Raw genomic sequence first — 15,856 nt, 5'->3', positions numbered from 1 at the left:
GTACTATCTTTGTAACTTTTCTAGAAATCTATAACTATTCTAAAGAAGTTATTTTAAAATGATTTTGTCAACTAGGAAGTCATTGGTGTTCCTGGGGAGTCCTGTGGCGTGGTAGGAAAACATCCAGTTTGTTGGAAGTTGATAAGCTGCTGGGACATGAATAAGTGTAGTTAGTGCTTGTAGTATACTCTTGCGAGAAGCTTGGCTAGGAAAGGAAGAATAAAGAGCAGTTGGGCATTAGCTGGGGAGTGTAGTATAGGGTAAAATAACCTTTTAAAATATTGAAAGTTGGGGTACACTTAAAAATGTTTGTATTCTTAAAGGGAAGAACCAGTAGAGAGTGACACATTGAAGATAGAAGAGAAAGAACATTTACTTGATGAAGCAAAGCCCCTCAGTAGGCAGGATTTTATTCTGTTCAACTGAAAATGGAGAATCTTTTAGATTCACAACATGTTTATGAATCAGGTATGAATATTTATATTTACTTAATCATATTTTATAGTTTTGGGTCACCCAGGTATAGAAGTCATCTTCAAAATATTGCCGTAGAGAATTTGGGCTAAAAGAGTTTTGTTTTATTGGCTAAGCATCACAGTTATATTGGCTATATTCATAAAGCATTAAAAGGTATATTGTACACCTCGGAATTATGAGCACTGTAAACTCAAGGTGACACAGCATATTCTTTAATGAAGAATCTCTCACAACATGGGTCCAAAAGTAAGTATCAAGAAAAAAAATATTGTAAAAATTGTTTGCTTATGAGATGGCTGGTTCCAAGCTAGAATTTTAGAGTAGATAAATCGGGAGTCACCAGATCTCACGGGTAAGCAGATAATTCTTAGCACATCTTAATAACTGGTGTGGCTCCTCTCCTGCCATGAGGGTAAATTATTGTTGCTTTATGATGTAGCCTTTGAAGATTCATCTTGAAACATATCTCAGTTACACCCGTAGGTGTGGTTGTGACTCACCAACTGAGATCAGACACTTCTTTCTATCAAATAAAACATTCTACCTTAAGCATGTGTCACCCTTGGACTTCCAAATTTATTGTTGTCTATATTCCAGATGTTAACAACAAAGTATAAGTAAAGGTTTGTTTGTTTTGGAAGAGGGTGACAAGACACAAAATCTACAGACTAATCAACTTTATAGCTGATGACACATTCATAGAACTAGGTGAATGGTACAGCCAACCTTGCCCTGGGGAATGGGTGATAAGACACCCCTAGCCTGTCTGGTGGTGGTCTGGTAAAGTGAAAAGAGCACTGGCATTGGGAAACGGATTCTGTCCTTCTGCCAGGTCTCTCCCGGGTGTGTGGCCTTGGGCAGATCGCCCATCTGGCTTGGAACCTCTCATCTCTACGTTTGCAGGATGGTTTAGATGATGCTGGATGTCACTGTCAACTATCAGATTCTCTCATTTATGTGATAACCTTAGTGACAATTACATAGAATCCTCAAGATCATTTGTTCTTGGATGTCTGGATCACTTGAAACTACGACTGTGGATGGATTTTCAATGAATGAATCACTTTTCCTTCCTAATGCTAGGCAGATTACATAGGGAAACCTAGCTACAAATTAATTATATAAATCTACATACTTTATTTCAGTAATTCTTTCAAAAATATAAATAAAGCATCTGTTATATAGCATTCATTTATCAGAGTATCATTTTCCAATGGGAGGGTATTTATATATCATTATCAAACAAAATAATGAACATTTTGACATTTTGATTATTTCAAGTACAGTACGTGGAGTTATTTTATATTCAGAAAGACTGTAAAGAATTAGACTTCCTCTACTGCGTACTTACACTGTTCCAGATGTTGACAACAACATCTGGGCATTCTATCATGAGTTGATTTTCTGAATGAAGTAACTTAATTATTGATTGACAAACTAACATGATATAAGACACAGACACACTATGTTCAATAGCAGTGTCAAAGTTGTAAACTACAAACATATGCAGGCAAGTGGGGCCATGATTCTAACTAACTCAAGTTACATTTTGAAACACTAACGTTAAACTTAAATTTCAGGCGTAAGTTTAGAAATGCTGGAGGACATTACATGAAGGAGAAATGTTACATCATTTCTGGGCTGTCTGTTTTGCAAATCATTAAATGATGTAGTGGCAATGTGGTCAGAGTTCCTAGTATAAATAAAAGTCTATCTAGCATTGTGAAACATAAATAGAGTCATTCCATATGGATTGCATATGGGTTTGTATGAGTCTATATGTGTATATATACAGATATAACCTCACCATATGGAAATAAATATTCACATGTGATATTAAAGCTAAATTTAAAAAAATAATTAGGAGAAAATGTGGTATGATTTATCTTATTATTTATAGCCAAAACATAAATATCCATTTCAAACACATAAAATGTTTTGAAAGTACAAGCAAAAATAGTAAATAAGAATGATTATAATAGAAAGACATTTGTAATTGTACATTTTTGAAAAAAATTTCTAGTATTACGTACTCAAGAGCAATGGGTTATTTTAGTGTTCGCACGGTAACCTGCTTTTCCAACTGCTGGTAGGCTAGCAGCAGGGCGTGTTAGTATTTTCTCTCTGGTGGCTTGCATATGGTCCATTGGCCATGAGTTTATGATAGATAGAAAGTGTGCTTTCCCTTTATTAACGCTACAGTATTGGTGACATGTGGCATATGCACTTTCCAGTGAATGAGTTTGACCTTTAACTCTAAACAGCCCCTTGAGCAAGAGCAAGCCATGTTTAGTGGAATGACTGCTTACTTAGAAGAAACAGATTGGAAGTTACTTTCGCTGATAGCATTAAAGAAATGCAGGAAAGTTTTTTATCATTGAAAGTCATCCAAAAATTGTGGAACCATAAAATAGGAAATTGGGCAAAACAATGTAGTAGTAGAATTACTGGATGACATAATAGAACTTTTTAAAGCAACTTTTGGTATATATGGGCAAATCATTTTCAACGAAAGATGCACTAATTTATACTCTCAGTCATGGATGTGTACTGGTTTTATTGCATCCTTTCCAATATTATCAACTAATATTTAGTTGAACATCCTTTGCAGGGTTATCACATCCAAGGTATTATGATAGGCTTCCATTTGTTTATAATATTTAAATCCTCACAAAAGCCCTGGGAAATAAATACTGTCACCACTTTTTTAGAGATTGAGGGAACTGATGTTCAGAAAACTTAATTTTGACCAAGATCACATACTGAAAAGTTACTTCTGTTCTTTTCACTTCTTTTCACCCTGTGCTTTGTCATCCTAGCAACTTTCCAAGGATCAAACATTTACCTAACAGTTTACTTTACCTTTACCTATATCATGTAGTATGGTATGTTTTAATCTTAAATTGCTATTTGCTAGAAATTAGTACAGCACAGAGAACACGGTCATAAACAAAATTATATAAATTCCATTTTATTTTTTTCTCCAAAATTTAAGTTTCCTGTCCTGGATTGATGAGCCTTTTTAAGTCCTGGGTCAGAGGTAGAGTAAGGATGAAAAGCTGAAATCGCCAGCAAAGAAATAGAAGTAGGGTTAAAAATGGAATGCCTTGTTCCAAAGATAGATGCTTTTTAGAAAATGCCATCTGGGTATTATGGAAGTCTGATATTTAATTAGAACCAGATAAAATTAGGTAAGAAATGAGTACCAGCAATTATATGACTAGCTAATAAATATAATTTCACAGTATTCTGTAGCTATCCCAAAGTGTGAATTATAACAGGAGCAGTTAAATTCTTTAGAGTAGTTAAATTCTTTGGCTATGAAAGCGTAACAGTTTTTAATAGGTGTATCACCTGGTAACCTGGGGCATTATTAAATATATGGAGACTGAAAGACATGGTAGAAGCAATGGAAAAGTCTGGCCAGGCTGGGTAATTTGTTTTAGACCTATGGAGAAATCTATTAACCATTTCTTCTATAGACCAATTTGATTACGAAGTAGGACAAGCTGTTCTTTCATTACTTACCAAAACCACACTGCACTTTGTATCAATTATTTGGCTGTCTGCAGCACATAGATTAGAATAAAGGGCTTTCTTAGTGTTTGTGAATGTTGCGGATTGCTGATTAGTAATTAAAGTACTGAATGAAGAAAATCAGGCCCAAACTGAATGGGAATGAGAAAGTCTTAATTCTGTAATACAGATGTTGTCTTAAGCGGCCCATTCAACATAGTAACATTCTTCATAACCCTGGAGTGTTTGCCTCCCATGTAAAACTCAAATCGAATGCCTTAGAGATTGTTTCCTCTCCCATGCCTTGTGATGTAGCTGTATGGGTATTAATTTAGTGAAATATCCTGTCTGCCAGGTGTGGGAACTAGCTGATTTTATTGTAATACCAGATCATTACTTAATTCATATGCAACAGAGTGCAGCACATGGAAAGCATTATAAATCTATTTACAGTGTGACTGGTCTGATGATAACATTGTATTAAATTCCCAGGTGAGGCAATTTAAGCAATTGCTTTGCCATGTGCACGCCATGGAAATTAAATTCTCATATATGCTCTAGTAATAAACCAACTTCATTGTTATGCTTATGCTAGTGGTGGGTGCTAGAATCCTCATTCTGGTTACGTATACCCTGTTTCACGTGTAGAATCTTACAGGAGATGGTACACAGATCACAGTTCTTAATTAGTTTAAACTAAGTTAATTCATTTTGTTTCTAGTTTAGCCGTGCCTGTCCAGGAACACATTCAGTTCAGTTGGGAAATGTTAAGGTCAAGTAGATAGATTGTTTCAAGCCAAATTTCCAGAGAGAACTGAGCAAGTGTATCTGTTTGAACTTGGCTTTAAGAGAATCAGCCAGTCAGTATGCAGATGTTCTGTTCATCAAGTAAAAACTGCTGGGAGTCTGAAATTCTTGCTTTCATAACCAAAGACTCACTTTTGTCGTCAGTTTAAAATAACCATTGAAATTTTGTGCATCATATGTCTTAGGGATAACAATCAGTTGTTAATTTGTCATTTTTTTTATGGTTCATATATGGTCTGTAGATTTCTCTGTCCAACTGTGTCTAGTGCACCTAAACATATAAGTTAGAAGGAATAAACTTTACAAAAACACACAACTAAAAGTGAGAAATGTCCTTGTATTTAACTCTGTGTGTGTGTATGTGTGTGTGTGTGTGTGTGTGTGTGTGTGTGTGTGTGGCAGATATTGTCAGTTGAAGCTTTTCCATCCTTATGGTACAGACCTGAAATTGCAATAGATTACAAACTGCAGAGAGCTTCTGTCTTCTCCAGAAGCCACATATAAAGCACCAGTAGACAGTAGTAACTGACAACTAAGACTAAAAATGTTGACAATTTCTTGATTTGCCTGGTTAGCTTATGTATAGAAGTCATTAACTATTTATAAAATGCATTATGAATTGGGTTCCTTCAAACTGTAGCTGACTGTGTGACATTTCCAGCTCAAATTCTCATGCTTGCATTTGACTAAAGTACAGATTTTATACAGTTGATAATAAAGCAAAAAATATTTTAGTTGGTTTATAAAGATACAGTAGGTGTTTCAGTTTCATTAGCTTTGAGTCTGCCAAATTAAAGTATGACATAGTACTTAGCAATGTAGAGTGACATTTTTTTAAAATTCCACAAAATGTAAAATATTTTATTGATATTTTGGAGGAAAATTCCATAAAATAAGCAGTTTGTCATTCAAAGGAATTGGCCTTTTTTTGGTATTCAATTAGTTTAGTGATGATTCTGCAGGCTAAATTACAGTTGATTAAAATCAGCTTATTTAAAATTTCAAACCATAAAAATTTAGGAGAAAATACCAATGTCATGCATTTAAATATAATTCTTAGTAAAGCAAAGTGTTAATTTAAAAAAAATTTATAAAGTGATGCTTGAGTGTAAAGAGTTCAGTTTTCAGCATTAGCTGTGTCATTTCATGAGGAACTATTTCTGATATGTGAAATGAGTTGTCTTTTCAGTCAATCAGAAGAACATTTTAAGGGAAGTCAGTCCTATCAGAGAACATTTTATAAACTCAGCATATCATTTGCTTAATTACATCCAGAAAGCCATCCCAATGAGCAGTTTTAACCATCCCAATGGTAAAGAATGACATTTATAGGGACCACCCTTCAACTGTGGATAAATCTTTAGTTCTCTGTTGCTGAGCATGTACACCCTTAATTGCTGGTTTTTAAAAGCAATGGATTCTAACCAAAACAAGATTAGATATTTAGGGATACATGTTTATAATTTTCTTTTTCTTTTGAAGTACATCAGATCAAAATAAGAATATAATATAATTAAGCAATCTATGCCAATTTGTTGGTATTTTGGTAAAAAAGGGAAAAACAAAAACAATCTCCGTATGATATTCTTGCATACTGTGGAATGTTTTAGTCCCCCATAGTGATGAAATGAATAATTAAAAAGGCAGCTCTGATACCACAGCCTGTTTAAAGGTTCTCATTTCCTTTAATGCTGTAAAATACTAGTTTGAAACTAGTTTGAAGCTAGTTTGAAACTACCGTAGCGAGGAGCTCCAAATGGGCAAAAGAAAGATTTGCCTTGATTGAAATATTGTGGTAAGGCCATGAAGTGTACTGTCCTTGTAATTTAGCATTTTTTCAGTACGATATGAAGTCAATAGAAATAGCTAACTAATAGTAGCTTCAGTGAACACAATAAGAGAAGCCAACCTAATATCCGCTGTTTGTGGTGGTAAGAAGTCTGCCATATTCAAAAATGAATGAGTTGGATCACTCCTGAATAGTTAAGACATCTGATATAGATGTCATTACTGACGTCAGTCTAATGACCTAACTTTTCTATTTTGTCCTTTCCGCAACATGGTTGGTTTCATTTATCTACTGCCAGAGTATGAGATACACATTTGTAGCAAGGAAGGGGAGCTTGGGGTAGAGACTTAGGGCAGGAGGGGATACCACCATCTCCTTTGTAACATTTTGCAATTTTTATATTTTTTTTTCCTGAGAGTATTCAGAGGGTAATAAAATGAGGAGGAAATTTTGTGCGGTAGAATGAGTACTGAGCTGTAAGTCAGGACCACAGAGTTCTAGTCTCAATTTAACCAAAGCTACCTTTAGAATTCCGCGAGACTGATTTTTTTTCTCTAAAAAAATAAAAGGATGTCTAGGTTAATTTATTTTTATTTATACCCCATTCAGCCCTTTCAACTGGATTCTGCCAGAGAGTTAAGCCTTAATGCCCTAAAGTTTCTATTCTATGTAATGAACTAAACTCTCTCTCATGTCCCATCTTTGGGAGAATTGAGAAAATAGTCACTGAAATCATTTTCTGTATTTTGTGGTTCAGAAAAAGAACCCCAATTGAGAAAGGCAACTTTAAAATGATTTAAAGTCTATTAGTTTTTCTTGTCAGAAGTCCTTTTAAATTCTAATATAGTAGGATTTTATGTTTAAGATATTATGATCTCTATGTGGCAAAGCAGTGTTACTCATTCACTGGTTTAAAAATCTAATTAAAAATCTTGTTGACTTCTGCTCACGGATTATGGATAGTCCTTTTAAACTACAGTAATTTTTCATATCACAGTTGAGCAGGTAAGAAATATTAAGTGCTAAACTGTAGACCCCAAGTGGGGAAAGATTACTGTTTCCCAACTGCCATTTTTTAATTGACTGTTTTTGCTTAGTTAGTTCAGAAGCAGAAAAGGCAGCAAAGTAATCTGTAAATCGGCAGAAATAGTGATGCTGAAGTAGGATCTGAGGATGGCACTCTAGCTTCACAGCTAATTTTCAGAGCTTTTTAGCTTTTCCAAATGTGTGCATGTTTAGATAATTCATGAGTTGCTTGCAGACATGTCCCTCTGATTTTACAGGTAAAGGTAGATTTCTTGTAAAACAAAATTTCAGTGTGTGAAAAATCGATCCATAGCCTGCTTGTCTTTATTTATTGGAATTGTGAAAAGCTGGCTCGTTGCCTACTTGCCTTTATTTACTGGGATTGGGAAATTTAATTTGTTTTACCAGATGCACACATACACACACTCCCACTGCTTTTCCTTAGGCCATTTTTATAGAGGACTTGGAGACATTTAAATTACTGTTTGGAAACGGCACGTGCTTCTAAATTCTGGTTAGTAACATCACAATAATGAAAGAAATAGGGATATGCTATTTTCCAGGCATTCCAGTGTATAGTTGGAGATATAATATTATCCTAGAATTAGAGATTTTAAAAAACCTATATTGTAGAGTCCATTTCCTGCCACAATATTAAAGACCCCCATATACTCTTGTTTTAATTACAGTCTGGTGAGTGTTGCAGATATACAGCTATATAGTTGTATTTCCTTTAGCTTTGTGGTCTGATTTGAATGACTCTGCATGGAATAACATATCAATTCTGATCCGTTTGTGAATATTAATAGAGTACTTAACACAATGCAGAGTTTTCTTCCATTACTGGCATTTGAAAAAACTTCTAATTTACATTAAACTCCTCAAGTTCAAGAACTTTGCACAACTTTGGTTTGCACATTTGAGCAAATAGGTTTCCATTAGGGGGCTCTCGAGGTGTGAGATGATCAGCGTTGATACCAATAATGCTTCGAAGCCTTTACTTTCTAACGTTCATCTTGCTCTCTCCCTTTTTGTTTTGTTTTATAGAAAAGGTCACGGATTGCCTACAGTGACGAAGTACGGAATGAGCTCCTAGGGGATGATGGGAATTCCTCAGAGAACCAGGTAGAATGCTAATCAGGAAGGCCCGGTGGGTGGCTGGAGGGTGAAGGAGGTCACTGGCACACTGGGCTCTCAAGCTGCTCCGTAACAGTATTAGCAGCAACTCATGTGGAAGCGATACTGTTTAATGCAAAGCTGGAGTCTTAATCAACTTCAAAATGTTTCTTGGAGATCTTACATTTAACCCTTTACCTTGTGATCACTGTCTGCTATCTTTTTAAAAAATCTTTTCTTCTCTTTTCTTTATTATTTAGTACTTAAGGAATAACTTGAAACACACTGTTTGCAGACAAAGCCAAGGTCCTCACCTCAAACACATGTAAAAGGAATAAAAAAGTACATAATGCAGCTTTGATAATAATGCAGTATAATTAAATCAACACTTGCAGCAAAACAAATGAAAGTAAGCTTTCAAAATTCGACAGGGCAGCTCAGTCTCCTATTGTGTAGCTTCTTAAAAATACATTCACCAAAATGCAAATTGTAAGCACCAGTGTGGAACTTGGATACTCACATAAAGGTCCTGCCCCTGTCAAATAATGAAGATGATGATGATGATGATGATAGTGGTAGCAGTAGTAATAAGAAAAGGAAAAGTCTTCGCAGTTTAAGATCTGCACAGACAAAAAAATTAAGATATAATTTCTTCTTAAAGAGGCCTTACAACTTGGTTGTCAGTTCTCACTGGATCACACAGTAGTGTCATGAGTCTAATTAATGGCCCACTTCTTTCTTTGAATTAATACTGCAGATTTCATGAATTCATGTAGATAATATATATGACTTTAAAAAAATGTTTCAAGAACCTCAGAGTAGAGATGATTTTAAAAATGTCTCAAACAGTCCTAGTGACTGATTCTCTTTGACACTTTTAAAGAAAATAAATGATAGGGAACTTCAGAAACAAGACCTGAACGTGTTTATTAATGTTACTTTGGCGAGTCTAGTAAAAGTCTCTACTCTCTAAGTAAAAATGAACATAAACCATTCATTGAGTAAACCAAAATTTTAATAAGATACTAAAACATAATATATTGATATTCATTATAAAAATTGCATAATAGTATTTACCATTTCAAGTAGAGTATAAGTTTATATATGCTGAAATTATATTACTATCCACTAAAATGTTAATATTGTAAACAGGGTTGTTGCTTATGTGATTAAGGCCCCCATCTGTCCACCCTCCCAAAAAGGAGAGGAATCGCTGAGCTGATTGTGTTTGTTTTTGGAAAGATCTTACCTCCTCCACTATTTGGATGTTATCAGCTTGAGTTCAGACATGTAAACACATTAAAATTTGACTTAGGATTTCAGCTTCCCTGATTGAAATGTGAGAATAGCTAAGGGAAAAAAAATAAGGAGCACATTAAACACAAAAGCGTGATGTGATAAAAGAGTTTTACATATAATAGATTAAATAATGTGAGGATGAGAGCAAACCATTTTTTCTTCCTATTTTAAGTGAGATTTAGATTGCTCATACCTCTTGAGTGAATCAATCATAGTTTCATTTTCTATCTTTACTGCAAAAATACTATATTTTTTTGAAAAAAAAAAAAAAAAAAAAGTGAATGCGTAGTCCCCATGTCAGTTCTTTAAAAAGCTACAGATCTTTCCCTCATTTGAAACTACTGCCTAATATACAGGAAATAGAAAGGAAGGCGGTGTTTCTAACTCAGACTCCTTTATTGTAATGGATGTTGTAGTACTGTGACAGGGATCCTTTTTTTTTTTGAAGCATGTTCCCTTCTCTTAATGGATATTTTATGTGCCTAGAACATTTGCCTTATATACATATAAGAATGACTTTTTTTTAACGCCTAAAGAAAAATATTCCACAAAAATAGATTGAGTTCCTATTTTCTGAATTTCTCAAATTATATTCCTGTCACTTTAAAGTGATTACTCAGAGATTTCCCCTGGACTTGTGTAAATCAAACTTACAAATTCTGAAAGTGCTTGGAGAGCCTGAAGTTTAGTTGTAAGGAGCTGTCACTTCAATAAATAGAGTATATGATGAATTATAGTCATGAGACTGGAACTGTTAGATTATTACTTATGTGAACTTTTCAGTCTAAAATTTGAATCAGAATCGAAAGTTCAAAGAGACGACACTTAACTTTTTGGATATTTTGTTACCAAATGTAGCAAAATTTCCATATCATAATGAAGCCTTTATGTTTCATTTTTGAGGCTCTTTATCATAATATAGGAATTAAAATCCGTAAAACTGTAACATATCCTTAACCAGGAATGGTCACTTGAGAATAACTCTTTATTCTGCATCAGTATTCATTCAGACTATGGAAACAAAACAGAAGCATTTTCTTTAAAGGAAGAAAAGATTTGACTCTCCATTTTAATTCTTGTAGCTCAGTGGCCGAGAAGACGGCTTTTTCTGGGTAGGATCACCTGTAAATTATAGAAAAATATATTTTCTGCACACAGATAAGTTTATTTTCAAGTTAATTGTTGAGAAATTGATTTTCAGAACTTTTTGGCCATGTGATACGTATGATGAACTTTTAACAATAGAGGGAAAACTTAGAGGTAAACAGAATGAGACAAAAATGGCAAGATTTGTTTAACTAAAATTGGGATATTTATCAGTTTTTTAAAATTATAGGTCAGAAAAGGAAAAGGATAAAGAATTAATAGCAAAGGCTGCAAATAGATAAAATGAACTAAGTACTAGCTATTTAGTTATTTTTGATGCAATATCCACATCCTCCCTATAGTGACTTCTTTATGGATTCAGACAAATGTGAACGCCATAGCTCTTATTTCTCATTCTGCCAATTTATAATGCATTTTTTTAGGCATCTAAAACCTGGCTGTTAATATACATAATTATGATCTGCCAATTAACTATAAAGTATATTAATTTACTCTTAAATATGTAAACATGTTTGCCATGATTCCAATTGTTAAAATTTCAAAAATTGAGAATTTTCAAATGCATTTTAATGTCCTTTATACAGTACACATTTTTATTTAATTCCAAATTAACTGCTTTGTATAAATTCATTTCTATGATATCCATTGCATGCAATCAAATATAGCTCATCCGTGATTTACAGAGAAGAGACAAAATTACCTACTTTGCACATTCGTGTATTGTTGGGTCTTTCCAAGGACTATTGTCTTAGGTATTATCATTCTATTCTTTTAACGTATCAAATTTTCCATTGCATGTGACATTTTAATTTTTAGAAAGAGTTCTTGAAATGTAGTGAAGCTGTATTTAGAGTGAAAACTTAAATAATTGTTAACTCAATTTAGTTTCATGAAAACGGTTCTCAAAAAGGAAAAAAAAAAAAAAAAAAGAATCTTACAGAATTAAACCCCCTTCATAGTGGAGTATGATAATGGGGCAAATGTTCCCCATTTTGAAACCTAATAGTGTCTCAGTTTCCATATGCAAAATTACATTGATCAGTGAATAAATCTGAACAAATGAAATTTGAGTAAATCCTAAATAGAAGGTTCAAAAAAAGATACAAAGAGTAGGATATTTCTAAACGTGTGGAAACTTTTGTGGTAAAGCAGTATTCAGCAGATATGATTGCTTAATTTTTTAATGCGAGCTTCTCTTAAGTTCTGATTTGGGCTTGCTGTGCATAAAGTGTGTCAAACTTCAGCTACAGACCAGGGGGTGAAGTCGGTCAATTTAATTCCCCAAGATCTAAAGAAGGTCGGTATCATTTCATATAGCCCTGACAGAGCAGATCATTACCAGGCACAAATCTGTTCGTTACGTGCTGAGGGTTTATAGCAGAATAAATAGACTGTCATCATAAGTTCAGAAAATTGTGTGTTCGACCCACGATAATGTGTAAAGGGCGTTTAATAGAGTTCAGCATTTATTCGTTATCTGTATGCGGACAGAGACGGCAGTCGCGTTATCAGCTTTAAAAAAAAAATTTCGGTAGTTCTGGGAGTCACGTGACGCCCCTCGCATACAGAGGCGCGCGCGCATGAACCCTCACATGCTCTGCCGTGCAGTTTTGATTTTAGTCACAGCAGAAGGCTTAACCACAAGAGATTCCACTGGTTCAAACCAGCGTAAACCAGATTTTTTCAGCCCACAAAGGAACAGATTACCTCTTGTATCAAATTCTGCATTGGGGGAAAATCTTTGTTTCAAAAAAATGTTGATTATCATAACTCAACATGGTGGCATGGCACACTTTCATGTCGCCTATAACGGAGCTAGTAACTCGATAAAATACGAAATCACTACTTTCAGTCTAGTCTAAGCATTGTTAATTTTCAAAAATAGACCATCTTTTGTTTACTTGAGTGAAAACTCTCGAACTAAAAAAAAAAAAAAAAGATAAAGATTAAAAACCCTCCCATTACCTAGCTTAGCTACAAATCCTGTGTAAAGCTTGGATGCAGCCATGCAGCACAAACAAGATAGAACATTTTTTGTTTGGAACCTATTGAAAAAACAAATGGGCAGCATTTTTAAACACTCATTGATTATGGCAGGGTGGTATGGCCCAAATGGTCTCTATTGCTGAAGAGTAGTTTTAAACTTTGGCCCTTTTAAGTATAGTCAACTGAAGAATGGTGCCCCCAGAAAGAAGAAATAGCTGTGCGATCAATTCCAAGATCAGCTCTTTCTGAGAATTAATGTTTGCCTTTTTCTCCCATGATGTTTGGATAGCAAAGAGAAAGATTCCGATATATGATAGGCCAGGTATCTTAGTTTAGAATTTTACTTCTTCTGGGGAAGAATTGTAACTTTTCACATGAAATGATGAGATGCTTGACTCATACACTCAGTGGTTGCTGAGATAATGAGTGTATTAATTACAAGTAATGACAACTTCATATATATTTTTGGAAGAATGACATTAAAAGTTTCTTTTTCAGTAAATGCACTGTGAGGTATTATGTAATAGATTCTGTACCCTTTTTATAAGTTTCATAACAGATTTGAAATCTCATTCTTTTGTACTTGAAATACTTTTCAGATAACACATGAAATAACAGTAAGCTGGAATGCATATTGCCTTCCTTGAATTGGAGACAAAAACAGCATTAAGCATTGAGAAATCTGGGTTATCATAAACATGATACTTTTAGAAAGACTTATAGTGAGCAATTCATGGCATGTTTCTCCCAAAGCAATAGTTTAATTTATTGGCCTGCATATGTCAAGTGTTATAATAGATGTTACAGATATTTGGATGCTTAAAAATTATCAGTTGTAGACCTGAATTGCTGAGGATGCAAATTTCAGACTTAGAATGTGGTTTATAGTCTCTTACAGCATAGGTTTCAGTTTCTATTCATTGTAGAAACTATGGCAGACACCTCAACTATACAATGATATTTGTGGTTTAGAATACAGTACTGTCTCTGTCTCTGTCTCTGTCTCTCTTCCACACACACACACACACAAAGAGTGAACCAGATATGTGGTTATATCCATTTTCTAGTTTCTAAAGAGTTAAACAACTTGTTTTATATTTAAGACAAATGAATATTCTACAGAGGAGAATCAAAATGTTATTATAGAAGAGTTTACTAACAGGTGAAGAGTGGTTTGGGGTTTGACTTCGGTGAAAAGAGACTGCAGTACAAATGAAGTGAGAGAGCTCATTGCTTTGAAATGGCCCAGTTTACAAGATGAATAAAATTGAAAAGTGAAGAAACTTCAAAAATTAAAATAAAAACACCGTGTGATTTCAGTAGCCTCTTAAGCAAAACAAAAACCTAGAAATCAACTCTGATATATGCAGTATTTCTAAGGATGGTGAAATATTTTCTGATACTGCATCCTAAATATTATCTATCCTGGCATGCTTTATTCCCTATTAAAATAATGTTACTTCCAAAGGTGATCCTATTACTAGAGTGGGTACAAGTATGACATTAGCATAACAGTTTGTTGTTTTAAAATACTTATTGGGACAAAAGCACGAACTATTAATCATTTTCATTTGGAGGTAAAACCTGAAAGCACTTGTCAAGATTCAAAATAGAGAAACATCCTGAAAACTTGTAAATACAAAACCTCTTCAGTGGTACATTCTTAGAAGAAAAGAAGAGTAAACTTGTTTTCTTTCTTTATAATATAGACTTCTATGAAGTCGTTCCCCTTTATTTCATGATGGTGTCTTAGATGTACTTTAAAAGAGAATTTCACACTATTCTCTTTGTTTAATGTGACAGTGTGAGAAAGTGATCTTTATTCGTTCAAAAAACTCTGCATGTAGTCTATGTTTAGGTTCTTTTAATGTGTTTGTCTGTGATTTTTAAATGCTAAACATGTAAACAGATAAATTGTCAATGTTAATTCTGTATCCTGTCACACAACTGATCTTTCTTTCCTGCCATTTCTCTCCTTTTTATCTTTTTTTTTTTTTGGTGCATTCATGTTGCAGTTGATAAAATTACGTGAAGAGGTGAGTACTTCCTAGCTTGCTTTAAAAAAAAAAAATTCTGCTTTTCCCTATAAAATTGAGTTTCTAAATCTGAAGTAAAATCTTTGGGTTTGTTTTTCCAGGAAAATCTACACATGGCAAAAGTATTGATTATATTGCTAGAAATGGTCTCTGCTATCTTTAAAAAAAAAACAAGTACATCCTAATAATGCTTATCACAGTGATCATTGTTGTTTGCCAGCTTTGGAAGCAAATTCAGATTTTAAAGACCAAAAAAGGGAGGAAAAATAAAGGAATATCTTAAAACTATACCCAAGCGTAGTTTTAATGTAGACTGACTTCAGTTTTGTTTTATCCATATTGGTTTCTCAAGGAAGTCAATGTGATTAAACATTTTTTCCTGACCTTCTGATTTATTTTACTAAAAACTGTTTTTAAAAAAACTCCTTTCTCTCAACCAAAATTCTTAGGTTCACCATTAGATATCATGCATCCATTGTCCTTTTGAGGAAGCACACATATGTTATAATTACCCTACTAGTCTGTGTACACAGATACCTAAGGATATCTAAAGCTCTCCTCATCGTTAAACACTTTCCTTTTTGTAGGAAATAGCGCCCAAGTGAGTTCTCACTTTTCTGAGTTTGCTGGTCTGTTTCATAATGCAGCTTCAGACTTTTCTTTGTGGCCAAGCAAATATTTACAACAATGTTGATAA

General features: G+C 34.0%; 1 protein-coding gene across 1 annotated transcript in view; it reads left to right on the top strand.

The window, feature by feature from the left end:
- Positions 1 to 15,856, top strand: part of VTI1A (vesicle transport through interaction with t-SNAREs 1A) — a 350,516-nt gene that overhangs the window by 57,752 nt on the left and 276,908 nt on the right. The window contains exon 4 of the mRNA XM_007469624.1: positions 8,663 to 8,740. Within this exon, the coding sequence (XP_007469686.1) occupies positions 8,663 to 8,740 (78 nt within the window). The remainder of the gene's footprint in view (positions 1 to 8,662; positions 8,741 to 15,856) is intronic.

Source organism: Lipotes vexillifer, unplaced genomic scaffold, assembly GCF_000442215.2.
Source record: "Lipotes vexillifer unplaced genomic scaffold, Lipotes_vexillifer_v1.1 scaffold240, whole genome shotgun sequence".
In the NCBI taxonomy this organism is placed as follows: domain Eukaryota; kingdom Metazoa; phylum Chordata; class Mammalia; order Artiodactyla; family Lipotidae; genus Lipotes; species Lipotes vexillifer.
Note: the sequence above shows the minus strand (reverse complement) of the source record. Positions and strands in the feature narration are given on the sequence as shown.